The sequence below is a fragment of the Siphateles boraxobius genome, unplaced genomic scaffold, assembly GCF_051911475.1.
Source record: "Siphateles boraxobius isolate OS27281-9 unplaced genomic scaffold, OSU_SipBor_1 130, whole genome shotgun sequence".
In the NCBI taxonomy this organism is placed as follows: domain Eukaryota; kingdom Metazoa; phylum Chordata; class Actinopteri; order Cypriniformes; family Leuciscidae; genus Siphateles; species Siphateles boraxobius.
Genome location: NW_027508734.1, coordinates 29861820 through 29876331, shown reverse-complemented (window position 1 = coordinate 29876331; position 14512 = coordinate 29861820). Strand labels below are relative to the sequence as shown.

Genomic DNA, 14512 nt, shown 5'->3' with positions numbered 1-14512 from the left:
CAAACATCATATTGTGAATTTTACAAAACATTTTGTCCTCTTTCCAAAATGATAATATGCATATGGTACCAATTTTTCAAGGAAATGTTGTAGTCAAAAAAATCATTATCAAAGGCTGATCAAAGACAATAATGTTTAAAGGGCATGGAAATACAATCCATGAGTGTCAGCCTCCCTCTTTTTGCTCTGCATATTGTTCTGCTCTATTTAAGAGATTATATAAAACAATTATATTCTTCCGACCCCAGCAGAATGGAAGGCCAAACTGACTTTAGAACAGCAGGGTGGGCTTCGATGAATAAACCACCATATACACACACGCTGGCTCCAAAAGCACTGCAGGATACTAATGTTCAATAGTGCAGTGAACTTTTCAACTCGCACAACATCAATAACAACTGCTTGGTGATGTTGTATGGGTACCAAGAAGTTTCTACCTCACATTAAATGTCCTTAGTAGCTATGAGCTTGTCTGCCAGTAGTCTAAAGAAGTGCAGATCACTTTGAAAACAACCTATCCACGTATGCATGGTAGTTTATGTCCAATTGTTTACAGTCCAAAGCTGAAGTTAAGACCTTTCAGAAATCAGTTCACTTTTAAGGACTACTTCCATAAAGTCAATTTGCATCCTTATATTTCAAGTGATATGCAAGTATACAGCTTGTATACTTATTCATATATATTATTGTTAGAGATTTACCTTCCAAACCACTTGCTGCCCTTGAGGACTCTGTTTGAAGGAGGCAACATCAGAAGGCAGGAAACCTTGAAGGTACCTTTGCAGTGCCCTGCTCACTTCTTCTTTCTGAGCCTTTAGCTTCCTGTTGCCATTGAGAATGTTTAAAATACAGTTCAAAATAAACAGATTTCAGAAGAAAAAAAGTGCCTAGAATACAAACCTGTCCATATAGGATTAACACTTTAATATAAGGTTCAATTTTTCAACATTAAATAATGCATTAGCTATTAATTAACAATACTTTTGCACTATTTATTAATTTTGATTAAGGTTTATTTGTAAATATACTATTATATTTTGACATTTTAAGTAGTATAAATCAACATTAGTTAATGAATTATGAACGAACAATAACTACAAAAAAGTTTCCATAAACATATTATTGTCACGGAGACGTAACACAACAGAGGATTTAGGAGCTCACCTGGAATTGCCATTGAAACGAGAAAAGGTGTTTGTAAATCCTCCAAGAGGAACCTTGGGTAGTTGTGAGAGCTCTTTTGAAATGGCCTCCTGAGTTGTGTCATCCAGCCAAGTATATCCTATAATAAAAGGGACAGAGAGAACCATATAGTAGTATATACTAACACATTGAATCATTAAAAAAGACCCAACAAGAGAAACTATTTTAAGTCACCATCATGGTTAAAACACAGTGCTGCTCATTCTACCCACCAGCAGAACGTTAAATAACTTGCTGCTGATATTCAAAGTATTCACGTTAATTAGTCCATATCTTTTCTTGCAGACTAAAGACAGTAATCTAAAGAATTTGTGTAGGTACCTCATGAGAGCACTTCACTCATTCATCTGAATTTACCATTTATAAAAAAAAAATCACACATTCTAAGAAATGTTAAACTTCTGGTCAACATCAAATCAAATTCTGCATCTCACCAAGAACAAATGACCAGGAATGAAACCAGGCTGCATTAGGCCAGGATCAATATTCTACCATCTCACAACCCACTGTCTTCAACTCAATAAAAATACTAACACTTCTGAATTCCAGGGAGGAGAAAGATAAATAGAAAAACACAGAACTAACGCGTTAAATCCCATCTTGTGCATTCTAAAGACGTGTTCATTTAGCTTTCATGCAAATGTCACCCAATCAGACATACTTGAGATTGTTCACCACACTAAGGGACACAGGTATGCTGTGATTGAATGGATGGATGGAAGGAATGCCATTAACCAGCCACAGATGCGTATCTCCTAAGGAGTATCTCCTTAAGCCCCTATAGATGTGACATCTTTAGCCTTCTACTAGCCTCCGACACTTAGTCCTGTTAATCTGTTTTCTTGGATACCTGATGTGTGGGGTTGAGAAGGGGGGACTGAACAATGTAAATCATTTATTTACATATAACTCTAAAAAAGGCAAAAGTCAGAGCCTTGCAGTGGGGGCTCAGCTCAGCTGGCTTTCAGTTAAATATCATCTGCCACCATCTGTGGATTCTATACATCACCGCATAGCATGCTGGATGAAGAAGAGAGAATGTCACATTAGAGATGCTGTGCCTTTTTGAGGATTCGAGATTACATGTTTAATAATATAACACTGAAACATATATTTTTAAAAAATATATATTTCTTATCTAAATTCCCAAAGAAAGTGTTTGCTAAGTAAGTTCAATAACCAATAATAACATGGATGAAACATAAAAAGTGTATCATGACAATGCTTAAATTTAAAGCATACAGTGTTAACAAAAATGAGAAAATATAATAAAAGGGGTACAAGCTAACCAGCGGTGCATTTCCCAAAAGCATCGTTAGCCAACTATGGTCGCAAGTTCCGTCGTTATCAGCACAGGTCAACGAGTCGGTGTTTCCCGAAACCATCGTTCCAACGAACATTCGCAAACAGCATTGCAAAGTTGCTCTCGACCTGTGGTTAGGAGCGTAGTTTCTTGTTTGCATGACATGTGGACTTAATAAATCCTTATTGTGTGCCTAAGCAATCTGACATTCAGTACAATTTATATCTTTTATTTAGAATACATACAAATGTCATTTACGTCTTTTAGTTTGTCAAGAGATTTAAAGCACCTTTTTTGAAGAGTGTGCATGTGCGAACGTGCGCTAGTAGCCTACGTAAGAACCAGCCTATGATTGAATCGGGAATTAAGCTAAATAACTGAGAAAAATAAGGGATAGTCTTTAGATGCTATGTCCGTAATTTTTAGCAAAACATCTAGCATTAATTCGATCTCAAACAGATTAATTAAACTTTATGAGTTATTACTCCGCCACCAGCGTGACATCTTTAACCAACGCTGTTGAACTACAAATTTGCGACAGTACGGTTTCGGAAAACAGTCGTGACTAGCTAGTTGATTTCTTCAACGATGCATCATACTGTGGTAGTTAAGCAGCGAGTTACGTCGTAGTACGGGAAACGCACCCCAGAGTGTCTAAGTCACGTCGTGAATCCATTCATTCCATAAAACTAAATCGCAAACTATGAATAACTAAAGCATAAAGAGAGTACTTTGTTATCTATTCATTTAAACCTGTATCAACATTTTAAATGTTTGAATATTTGGTTCAATTTGGTTTTAATTTTGACAACTAACATGTTATTTTTGCCGATTAAAAATGCCATTTTAGTCAAAACTGACTAAAAATAATTAATATGACTGTAAAACGGTTTGTTGATAAGGGAAGGAGGCAGGGAACCAGCAAACCTTAAACATAACTCAATAATAAAATAAACATAAAGAAGAAAAATAAAGTAAAGCTATATAAAGCTCATACAGTGATGTGAATAAGTTAGGACACCCATGCTAAAGTTGCCTAAAAAGAGGAATAAAAAATAATCTTTTGGAAATTGATCTTAATGCCTTAATTAGAAAAATGAGGAAAAATCCAATCTTTAAGGACACCAATTTTCTTTGTGAATGAATAATGTATCATAAATAAATAAATGTTCTTCCTTAAAATACAGGGTGCATAAGTCAGGACACCCCTATGTTAAATTCCCATAGAGCCAGGCAGATTTGTATTTTTAAAGGCCAGTTATTTCATGGATCCAGGATAATATGCATCCTGATAAAGTTCCCATGGCCTTTGGAATTAAAATATCCCCACATCATCACATTCCCTTCATCATACCTAGAGATTGGCATGGGGTACTTTCCATAAGATCATCTTTCAATGCAAATCAAACCAGCTATTAGGCTAACTGAAATAAAACCATGCCAATCTCTAGATATGGTGAAGGGTGTGTGATGATGTGGGGATATTTTAATTCCAAAGGCCAAGGGAACTTTATCAGAATGCATATTATCCTGGATCCATGAAATAACTGTCCTTAAAAAATAAAAATCTGCCTGGCTCTATGGGAATTTAACATAGGGGTGTCCTGACTTATGCACCCTGTATTTTAAGGAAGAACATTTATTTATTTATGATACATTATTCATTCACAAAGAAAATTGGTGTCTTCCTCATTTTTTTAATTAAAGCATTAATATCAATTTCCAAAATATGTTTTTTTATTCCTCTTTTAGGCAACTTTAGCATGGGTGTCCTAACTTATTCACATCACTGTATAAGCTCCAACATAAAGTATAGGCCTGGTCCTCTCTCGTCCTTCACTGTCGTCACTCCTCCTTTTATCCTTCAGGAGCTCCTCTGTGGGGCCTCTGGTTTGGGGTGCAGGTGACGCTCATTAGTAGAGGTGTGCACGAATATTTTAATATTCGATCTGTAATTATTATTCGAAAAATAAAAATACTGTTTGAATTTTACTACGTTGTTTTGCTGGCAGTAAATGCTATAAATCCATAACAAATCCCAAACACCAAAACTTGCAGATATAATTAAATTTACTGGGTGGCGCTGTGGAGCATGTATAACTAGTTTATAGTTTTTGACCATACTGTATAATGTCGTTGTCTGCGTTGTCACGAAGTTTGGAATTACTTGGAGGGAAATGATCTTACAAAATGGAATTACGTTACTTTTAAAACTGAGTTATCAACACCACAATGAGAAATCACATGAAATCCAAACACCAGTCGAATGAGGAAAGACAGCTGTTCATCACTGCATTCACGCCTGCAGGTAAGCGCAGCTGTAACCCGAGTGATCCGAGATGATGACACAGTTGGTAGTCAACCAGGGGTGCGTTTCCCGAACAATGATGTAACTCGCTGCTTAACTACCATAGTACGATGCATTATTGAAGAAAAAAACTAGCTAGTCACGACTGTTTCCCAAAAACATATTGTCGCAAATTTGTAGTTCAACCACGTTGGTTAATGATGTCACGCAGGTGCTGGAGTAATAACTTCTTTTAATTAATCTGTTTGAGATCAAATTAATGCTAGATGTTTTGCTTTAAATTACAGACATGGTATCTGAGGGCTATTTCTCATTTTTTCTCAGTTATTTTGCTTTATTTCCAGATTCAATCATAGGCTCGTACTTTCTTAGCTACTAGAGCTCATTCGCACATGCACACTCTTCAAAGACGACGCTTTAAATCTCTAGACAAACTAAAATACGTAAATTACATTTGTATGTATTCTACATAAAAGATATAGATTGTACTGAATGTCAGCTTGCTTATTTGACTTAAGATAAGGATTTATTGACTCCACATGTTAGACCTATCACTTCTGCCACTAAAAATTGCTTTATTAATAATCTTCATTATCAGTTTCATCATCTCAGCATCCCAGATATCTTAGAAGAACTCGATATTGCGACAAAAGAAGATCAAAGAAAATAGTCCAACGCCGTGGTACAACGAGCACACTCAGGCCCTAAAGAGAGCAGCCAGAAAAATGAAGAGAAACTGGAAAAAAACAAAACTAGAGGTATTTTGCATTTCATGGATGGAGAGCTTGATTGCATACAGAGAGGCCTTAAAAACTCCTAGATCTGCTTATTTTTCAACCCTATTAGAAGAAAATAAACTAAACCCTAGGTATTTATTCGAAACAGTTGCTAAACTGACGAAAAAAAAAGTTTCAAGACCATGAGTTTGCAAGCAGCACAACAGTAATGACTTTATGACCTTCTACACTTATAATTTATAATACCAGGAAAAAATTATAACTATGCAAACGTCTACTACAGTACCGCATCAGACAGTGCATTGTAGTCTCACTGACGAAAAATCCGATTCATTCATTGCTATAGGAGAGGAAGAATATTCTAAACTCGTTAAATCATCTAAATCGACAACATGTATGTTAGACCCTATCCACTTTATTCTTTATTTATTTGGGCTATACATGTGTTGTTGTTGGTTGTTTTAACAATTCAAAGAAGATAAAAAAAAACTTTTTAGAAACTGAGTGCTTTGAGCATAAGATAAAAAGGAGAGAATGCCCATGTCCGGTTCCGAATCAGCTAATATCCAAATGCCAGAGATTAGACGTTTTTGGTTAGCTGCGCTAAAACTGAAGCATCCACCGAAACATGTGTATGTCTGTTCACACCATTTTGTTGACAAATGCCTAATACGTTACCAGTAGGGATGGGCATTTCAAGCAAAAATAATATTCGAAGATCGCTGGGTATTATTCAATTATTATTTGAAAATCGCACCCCTCCATCACATGCACGCACACATGCAGGTATAGGCTACACACCAGAGCATGTGAGCAAATCGGAGCGGTGTGACGCTTAAATATACAGTGATGTGAATAAGTTAGGACACCCATGCTAAAGTTGCCTAAAAAGAGGAATAAAAAATAATCTTTTGGAAATTGATCTTAATGCCTTAATTAGAAAAATGAGGAAAAATCCAATCTTTAAGGACACCAATTTTCTTTGTGTATGAATAATGTATCATAAATAAATAAATGTTCTTCCTTAAAATAGAGGGTGCATAAGTCAGGACACCCCTATGTTAAATTCCCATAGAGCCAGGCAGATTTGTATTTTTAAAGGCCAGTTATTTCATGGATCCAGGATAATATGCATCCTGATAAAGTTCCCTTGGCCTTTGGAATTAAAATATCCCCACATCATCACATTCCCTTCACCATATCTAGAGATTGGCATGGGGTACTTTCCATAAGATCATCTTTCAATGCAAATCAAACCAGCTATTAGGCTAACTGAAATAAGACCATGCCAATCTCTAGGTATGGTGAAGGGTGTGTGATGATGTGGGGATATTTTAATTCCAAAGACCAAGGGAACTTTATCAGGATACATATTATCCTGGATCCATGAAATAACTGGCCTTTAAAAATAAAAATCTGCCCTGCTCTATGGGAATTTAACATAGGGGTGTCCTGACTTATGCACCCTGTATTTTAAGGAAGAACATTTATTTATTTATGATACATTATTCATTCACAAAGAAAATTGGTGTCTTTAAAGGTTGGATTTATCCTCATTTTTTTAATTAAAGCATTAAGATCAATTTCCAAAAGATAATTTTTTATTCCTCTTTTTAGGCAACTTTAGCATGGGTGTCCTAACTTATTCACATCACTGTAAGTAAAAAAAAAACTAAACATACGTTTTATATTTATGTTTCACAATGTAATGTTTTTTTTTAATTTCATCTATGTTGATTATATGAAAAGGGAACCGCATGAGATGAGTCAGATAGGATCAAGATGCCCATACATGATCAGAAAACATTTGGAATGGGTCAGACATGATTTTGACCACTTAAGTTTTGTTTTTGTAGAAAGCCTTTCTTTAAAGTTAATTTCTTTTAGTATAAATTGTATCTTCATTTTAATCAATGTTTCATCAACAAATTACCTGGAATAATAAATAAGAAGCAAATATAGTAGACAATATAATCAGGTCACGGAGGTGCTGGCGCGTGAACTGGAGCACGTCTCATTAATCAACCGGAACTCAGCGTATAAGATTTGCCTCAAAGACCTGAGAAGTATATATAGGCCTATAGAAAGCTTAAAATGTCTACTTTTAAACAAAATAATAAAAAACGAACAGAAATGGGCTGCTCTCTGCTTAATTCGTCTGAAGTGTGCATTTCTCTCTATGGGAGCGTTCACTACTGCGAAGATGGCGAGTCTGCATCGTCAAATTTATCTTTGCAGTCGACACCGACAGAAAACAGTAGTTTATTAATAAACAATTCATGTTTCATTCATGCATAATCATTACTTTTGCCGGTTTTTGTGGCAAGCTTATGCGTGCGTTCAGATGCGGAATAGGCAATATATTAGGCTACGACAACGCTCATTATGGTTTAGCATTCTCTCCCATATAGTATAACATCCAACCCAACTTCAGTCATGCACGGGCAGCCCTACTTTTTTCACATATTTTCTAACCAGCATATCACTGCCGGCATTCTGAGCGAGCGGCGCTTAATCTTCATAAAGCTTCGAACCGGAAAAGGACAACCGGCTTCCGGTTCAAACCCGCTATGAATCATGGGTAACTTCGCTAACCAGGAAAAAGGTGGATACCGACTAAACTATTGAAAGAAATGCTTCCAGAGGTCATAGATCTTGCTGATAATGACAGAACTTGTGACCATAGTTGGGTAACAATGCTTTTGGGAAATGCAGCACAGAATTTCCGCCTATTTGATATAGAATCAAAAGTTAAAAATAGAGACGACAACAATATAGCTGTCACGGGTAGGTTCAGGGAAGACAGAAGATGAGGGTCGATTCCAAACTTAACTTAATGATAAGGCACGGGAGACAGGCAAACAGATGCAACAGCGTGTAAACACGTAACATGGAGCGTATCACACAAACAATACCGGACAAGGAACAGAAGACAGGCAGGAACTTAAATACACAATGATGATGACATTAACGACAGGTGGCTGTGAGGAAGGTGATTAGTGTCCATGGGAACAGATTGTGGCGGGAAACACAGACAGGGAAACACATGTGAGAAAATCCAAAACAAACCGAAAGTGACTGAGCCTATTGGTGACATAACGCCCCCCTCCGGCAATGCGCGTCCTCGCGCCGTAACGCAATGACGGAAGGAGGACCGGAGGAGGTTCTGGCGGTGGATGAGGTGAAGGTGAAGTGCGGGAGAGAGGCTGGAGTGGCAGGATGGTGAAGGGATGACGACGATTCACTGACAGCACAGATGGAGATGGCCAGGTGGCACAGAACCATAGCCGTCCAATACCGGCAGCCCACGACCGAGTATAGGGAGGGAAGAGACCAGGTGGTAAAGCGGCTGACGCCAGCTGGGAGATGACCGACGGAGACTCGGCGGCACGATCCATCGGCGCAGACAGAGAGCCGGTGGACTCCAATGACGTCGCTGCACAGGGAGACCGAGGCGACATCGCGGTGACAAACGGCAGAGGTGGAGCCAGAGTACCGGAGAGCAGAGGTGGAGTCGGACTGAGGGAGGACAGAGGTGATGCCGAGGGGAATGAGGAGCCCGCTGTAGCCGAAGGGGTGGAGGGACAGAGCTTAGCGGACGGACCGTAAGTCCTTGGCGGAGTCAGAGTGATGCCTGACCAAGGAGGAGCCGGCGGGGCGAGGGAACTCGATGTAGCCATCAGCCGAGGGTCTCTGGTGGAGCCGCGGGTGGGAGGATCCAAGACGGAGCCGCGGGTGGGAGGATCCAAGACGGAGCCGGCAGGTCGACAGGCTGAAATGGAGCGCAGAGGACCGAGGCTGGAGGCGGAGCCACGAGATCCTCATGCCCGGGTGCTGCGGATGGCGGGCTGACCTGCGACTCAACGTCAGGGGTCTCCCCAGTGACGATGCAGGGATGCGAACAGCCAGCAGCGGTGGGGCTGGAGGACTGGCTGGGCTTAGATGTTAAGTGGTATTTGACAGGTTGATGACAGGGCAGATACAGTCACTGGAAAGGTCTGAAGATGATGAAGATGCAGATGACGGGTGGGATAGGGTGGGAAACTGTGTTCCTTCAGAAAAATGTATCAGCCAGACCTCGTGTTCCGTCGATTGGGTTCCCTCGTCTACAGATGTCGTGGGCCCACACCCCTGGTCAGACTCCTGTTGGAGCTCCTCCTCTGGGGCGAGGGTCAGCTCTGTCCTCTTTATCTCTGGCTGGCACGTCGCGGCGGGTGGTAGCTCTCCGTCTGGGGGGGCACGCACGAGTTCTCCGCGGTCGAGGGTGGTAATCTGGGCTCTGGGTCTGGCTGTGTGCTGGATCGGGGTGCGACGCTCACCAGCCACCTGATGACTCCAGTTCAGGTTAGAGGTGTCTGAGAGGTCGATATGCTGATGGAAGTTAGCCCCGATCCAGAACAGGTTTTTCAGGGTTTCTTCATCGAGGGGGCTAGTGACTGCAAAAACGTCTCTGGTAAATGATAAAAAGATTAAATCTATATTATCCATTTTAGTTGGTCCGGTATTCTGTCACGGGTAGGTTCAGGGAAGACAGAAGATGAGGGTCGATTCCAAACTTTCTTTAATGATAAAGCACGGAAGACAGGCAAACAGATGCGACAGCGAGTAAACACGTAACATGGAGCGTATCACACAAACAATACCGGACAAGGAACAGAAGACAAGCAGGAACTTAAATACACAATGATGATGACATTAACGACAGGCAGCTGTGTGGGAGGTGATTATTGTCCATGGGAACAGACTGTGGCGCGAAACACAGACAGGGAAACACGTGTGAGAAAATCCAAAACAAACTGAAAGTGACTGAGCCTATTGATGACAATAGCCTATATTTCATATTGTAGACATGGGTGGACAAGAGAAGCCTATTACTCAGGGGAACAGCGCGATAACAAACAAACAAACAAAACATACACCAAAAGACCATCATAGGCCTATCTCGCAGAAAATAAATTAGGAGCAATAACGCTGATTATTTTTACTATTGTATTGGGAATGAGACGAATGAAGAGCGCTTCTCTCTCATGTGAGCGAAAACACTGATTGCTGGACAACCGAACTTCTGGGCTTTCTAGTAAATTTGTGGTCGAGTGGTATAACTTAGGTTTCCCTTTGTCAGTCACTATGACGTACGTCTTACTGACAAAATGGGGATATCGCTTGAGAGACCAATCTACTTCGAGTGTAAACTAAACGAGCCAATGCACATTGGCATGTGATAATTGCACCAGCTGCTGTGCATCGCAGCGCGAGCAAATAATGAGCAGCAGGTGCGTCGCATCTTTGTCTTTTCGCTTCGGAGCCAGACGGTGAATGCTGTTCCTGCTCTGCAATCTTATCTGAGATTGTTTTAACAGTATCTTCCCGTATACTTACCCCCAGTGCCCAGTAGCGCGAAGGACCCGTTCTTAGTGTCGGCTTGCAATGCCACTCCCGCCCTGCTGGGCCGGATACTTATGTACTTACTTTCCCTCGACAGAGTCCGCTCTGTCGTCTCTGCTGGTGTTCTTTCCCCCCTATAACTAGGCTGGAACCACCCCAGAGACTGCCATATGTTGTACTACCCTGCTCGGCTAGTCTATATGTGTAACCGTCACAGTGCCTCCCTCCGGGGTAGGATGTGGCTTCCGCAGCGTCCTCTTCTCCAAGCGCAAGCTTTCCCAGCATTATCCAATAAGTCACACTGAGTGGGTCTTGCAGAACAGCAGTGACTGACCTTCTCTGCTTAGAGCTTCTACTTTCTGCACAACACTGCGGTCAAGACAGGAGACTCAAGCGGAGCGCTGGAAAGGCCAGCAACAGTGGCGTGTTGGTAGATATCCCCATTACGTCAGTCAATTACGTACGCCATAGTGACTGACGAAGGGGAACGTCACCTCATACATAACCGAGACGTTTCAATAGTTTAGATGACACTGGTTCAAATCCCGAACAAACATGGGCTACTGTAATTTTTTTTTTATTATTAATGGAGAGAGTTTTTTCTAGTTCTAAAACTCTGTTACACTATATAGTTTTTTTGTTTTTTGCTTATAGTTACAAAATAAAATGACTATGCATTTCCATTTTACACTATCTACTATGCAGTCTAACTACTTTACACAAAAATTATCCAACAGAATGACTGAATTTAGATTTGTATAATAATTCCAATTGTAATTTCAAAAGCAGTTCTGTTAAAACAGCAAGAAAAAAACTGTATATGGGGTTCCCTATGCAGAAAGAGTTTTTAAAAATATGGTTGTAAGACGGGGATTTCCATTTGGTCTAAATATCCCTGCAAAAATAATTTGCTGAATTATTAGCCCCCCCCCCAAACCATTCTATAAATGTTATTTAGTTTAATAGCAGCACGAAATACCCACTGTGGTTCGAGATTTATTTGAATAAATAAAAATAAACGCCCTCTGCTTAATTCACTGTAGTGAAGGTTCAGTGTTGGTGTGATGGAAGAACATAAACCTTGTTCAAGTTCAGAGAACACTCTTTCCACAATTTAAAAATATCACTCTTTCCACTATTTAAAATATCACTCTTTCCACTATATCAGGCAACACTCTTTCCACTTTCAGCGCTCAGCTCGCGTGTCGTGCACGAGTACCAGTCCTTCTCTCTCCGCTCTCTTGCACCAGCCGGCTTTTATGCGGTCTCCCCACGCCAATTACTGCAATCAGAGACAGGTGTTCGTCATTTTGCACTTGACCTACTTACTCACCGCTCGGCTCCGTCGTTGCTCTCGCACTACAGACTTCGGTGAACCCAGCCCCCCTCACCACATACCCCCACCGGCCGACTCAGGCCGGGGAGCCGTCCGGCCTGCAGCCTCCCCCTCTCCCCCCTCCTCCTGGAGAGGAAGTCAGCCACAACCATCTGTGCACCCGGCCTGTGGATCACCTTGAACTTAAAAGGCTGTAAGGCTAGATACCAACGGGTGATTCGCGCGTTGGTATCCTTCATGCGGTGGAGCCACTGCAGGGGAGCGTGGTCCGAACAGAGGGTGAACTCTCAACCCAGGAGGTAGTAGCGGAGGGTGAGAACGGCCCACTTGATGGCTAAAGCTTCCTTTTCAATGGTGCTGTACATAGTCTCTCTCTTCGAGAGCTTCCGACTAATGTACAGCACCGGCCGCTCTTCACCCTCTATCTCCTGGGACAAGACTGCGCCCAGCCCTCTGTCCGACGCGTCAGTCTGTAGCGAAAAAGGGAGAGAAAAGTTAGGAGCCTGTAAGAGCGGTCCGCCACATAGAGCAGCCTTTATCTGAGTAAAGGCCTGCTGAAACTGCTCCGTCCACTGGACCGTATCTGGTGCTTCCTTTTTAGTCAGATCAGTCAGCGGGCTAGCAAGGTCCAAATAATTAGGCAGAAACCTTCTGTAATATCCAGCTAGCCCCAGGAACTGTCTAACCTCCTTTTTGGTCTTAGGTCTCGGACAGGTCGCAACTGCTGCGGTCTTATCAATTTGGGGACGCACCTGTCCATGACCCAAGTGGAAGCCCAGATACTTAACTTCCACGCGCCCAATTGCACACTTCTTTGGGTTGGCCGTGAGCCCCGCCCCTCGCAGCGTCCTGAGGACAGCTCGCAAATGCTACATATGCCGCTGCCAGTCGTTACTATAGATGATAATATCATCCAAGTAAGCAGCGGCATATGCAGTATGCGGCCGGAGAATTCTGTCCATCAGGCGCTGGAAGGTTGCGGGAGCCCCGAACAAGCCGAAAGGAAGAGTAACAAATTGGTGTAATCCAAACGGCGTCGTGAAAGCCGTTTTTCTTTAGATATTGGAGATAAGGGGATCTGCCAATACCCTTTTGTCAAATCCAGTGTCGAATAAAATCGAGCAGTACCGAGCCGATCAAGTAATTCGTCAACCATTGCATTGGATACGCATCGAATTTCGACACAGCATTCACCTTGCGATAATCCACACAGAACCGGACGGAGCCGTCGGTTTTAGGCACTAAAACTATCGGGCTTGCCCAGTCACTGTTGGATTCTTCTATTACCCCCATATCCAGCATAGCTTCTAATTCATCCTGAACTATTTTCTTTTTATGTTCAGGTAAACGATACGGCCGGCTGCATACTATTACGCCCGGTTCGGTCTCAACGTGGTGCTGAATGAGATTTGTCCGACCAGGTAGGGGCGAGAACACATCAGCAAATTCTGCTTGTAAATTATGTATGTCAGTGATTTGGGACGGCGAGAGGTGGTCTCCACCAAATGCCAGAGCGAGAGATTGGGGTTTTGAACTCGCTTCTGGACCGAGATCCTCCTCCCCACTTACCACCGTCGCCAGCATCACTGACTCTGCCTCATTCCATTTTTTAAGGAGGTTGAGGTGGTAAATTTGATGTGCCCCGTCCCTATCTGATCGTAGAACCTCATAGTTGAGGTCCCCGACTCGCCGTGTGACCACAAACGGCCCTTGCCACTTCGCGAGTAATTTGGAGCTGGATGTGGGGAGCAATACAAGTACTTTATCTCCCGGTGCAAATTTGCGTAGTCTAGCCACCCTGTTGTACAGCCGACTTTGCTTGTCCTGAGCCTTTAACAAATTCTCCATAGAGAGCTGCCCCAAAGTGTGGAGTTTTGTTCTCAGGTCCAAGACATACTGAATTTAGTTTTTGCTATTCGAAGGTCCGTCCTCCCAAACCTCTCAAAGCATGTCCAGCACCCCGCGGGGCTGACGCCCATAGAGAAGCTCGAAGGGAGAAAACCCCGTGGAGGCTTGGGGGACCTCGCGTAGAGCGAACAAGAGGGGTTCTAGCCACTTATCCCAATTTTTGGCATCTTCCCGCACGAACTTAGTAATCATGGATTTTAACGTGCGATTAAAACGTTCCACCAAGCCGTCTGTTTGTGGGTGATAGACGCTGGTGCGGATCGATTTAATGCCCAATAATTCGTTCAGTTCGCGAATAGTGCGTGACATGAACGCCGTGCCTTGATCGGTGA

At 42.0% G+C, this 14512-nt stretch overlaps 1 protein-coding gene across 2 annotated transcripts in view; it reads right to left on the bottom strand.

Annotated features, from left to right (window-relative positions):
* Positions 1-14512, bottom strand: part of ptprn2 (protein tyrosine phosphatase receptor type N2) — a 295725-nt gene that overhangs the window by 178392 nt on the left and 102821 nt on the right. For both annotated transcript variants that reach the window (XM_077229223.1, XM_077229224.1), the window contains exons 4-5: positions 1165-1282; positions 702-822 (exon numbers count right to left, since the gene is read on the bottom strand). In XM_077229223.1, coding sequence (XP_077085338.1) covers positions 702-822; positions 1165-1282 — 239 coding nt within the window. The remainder of the gene's footprint in view (positions 1-701; positions 823-1164; positions 1283-14512) is intronic.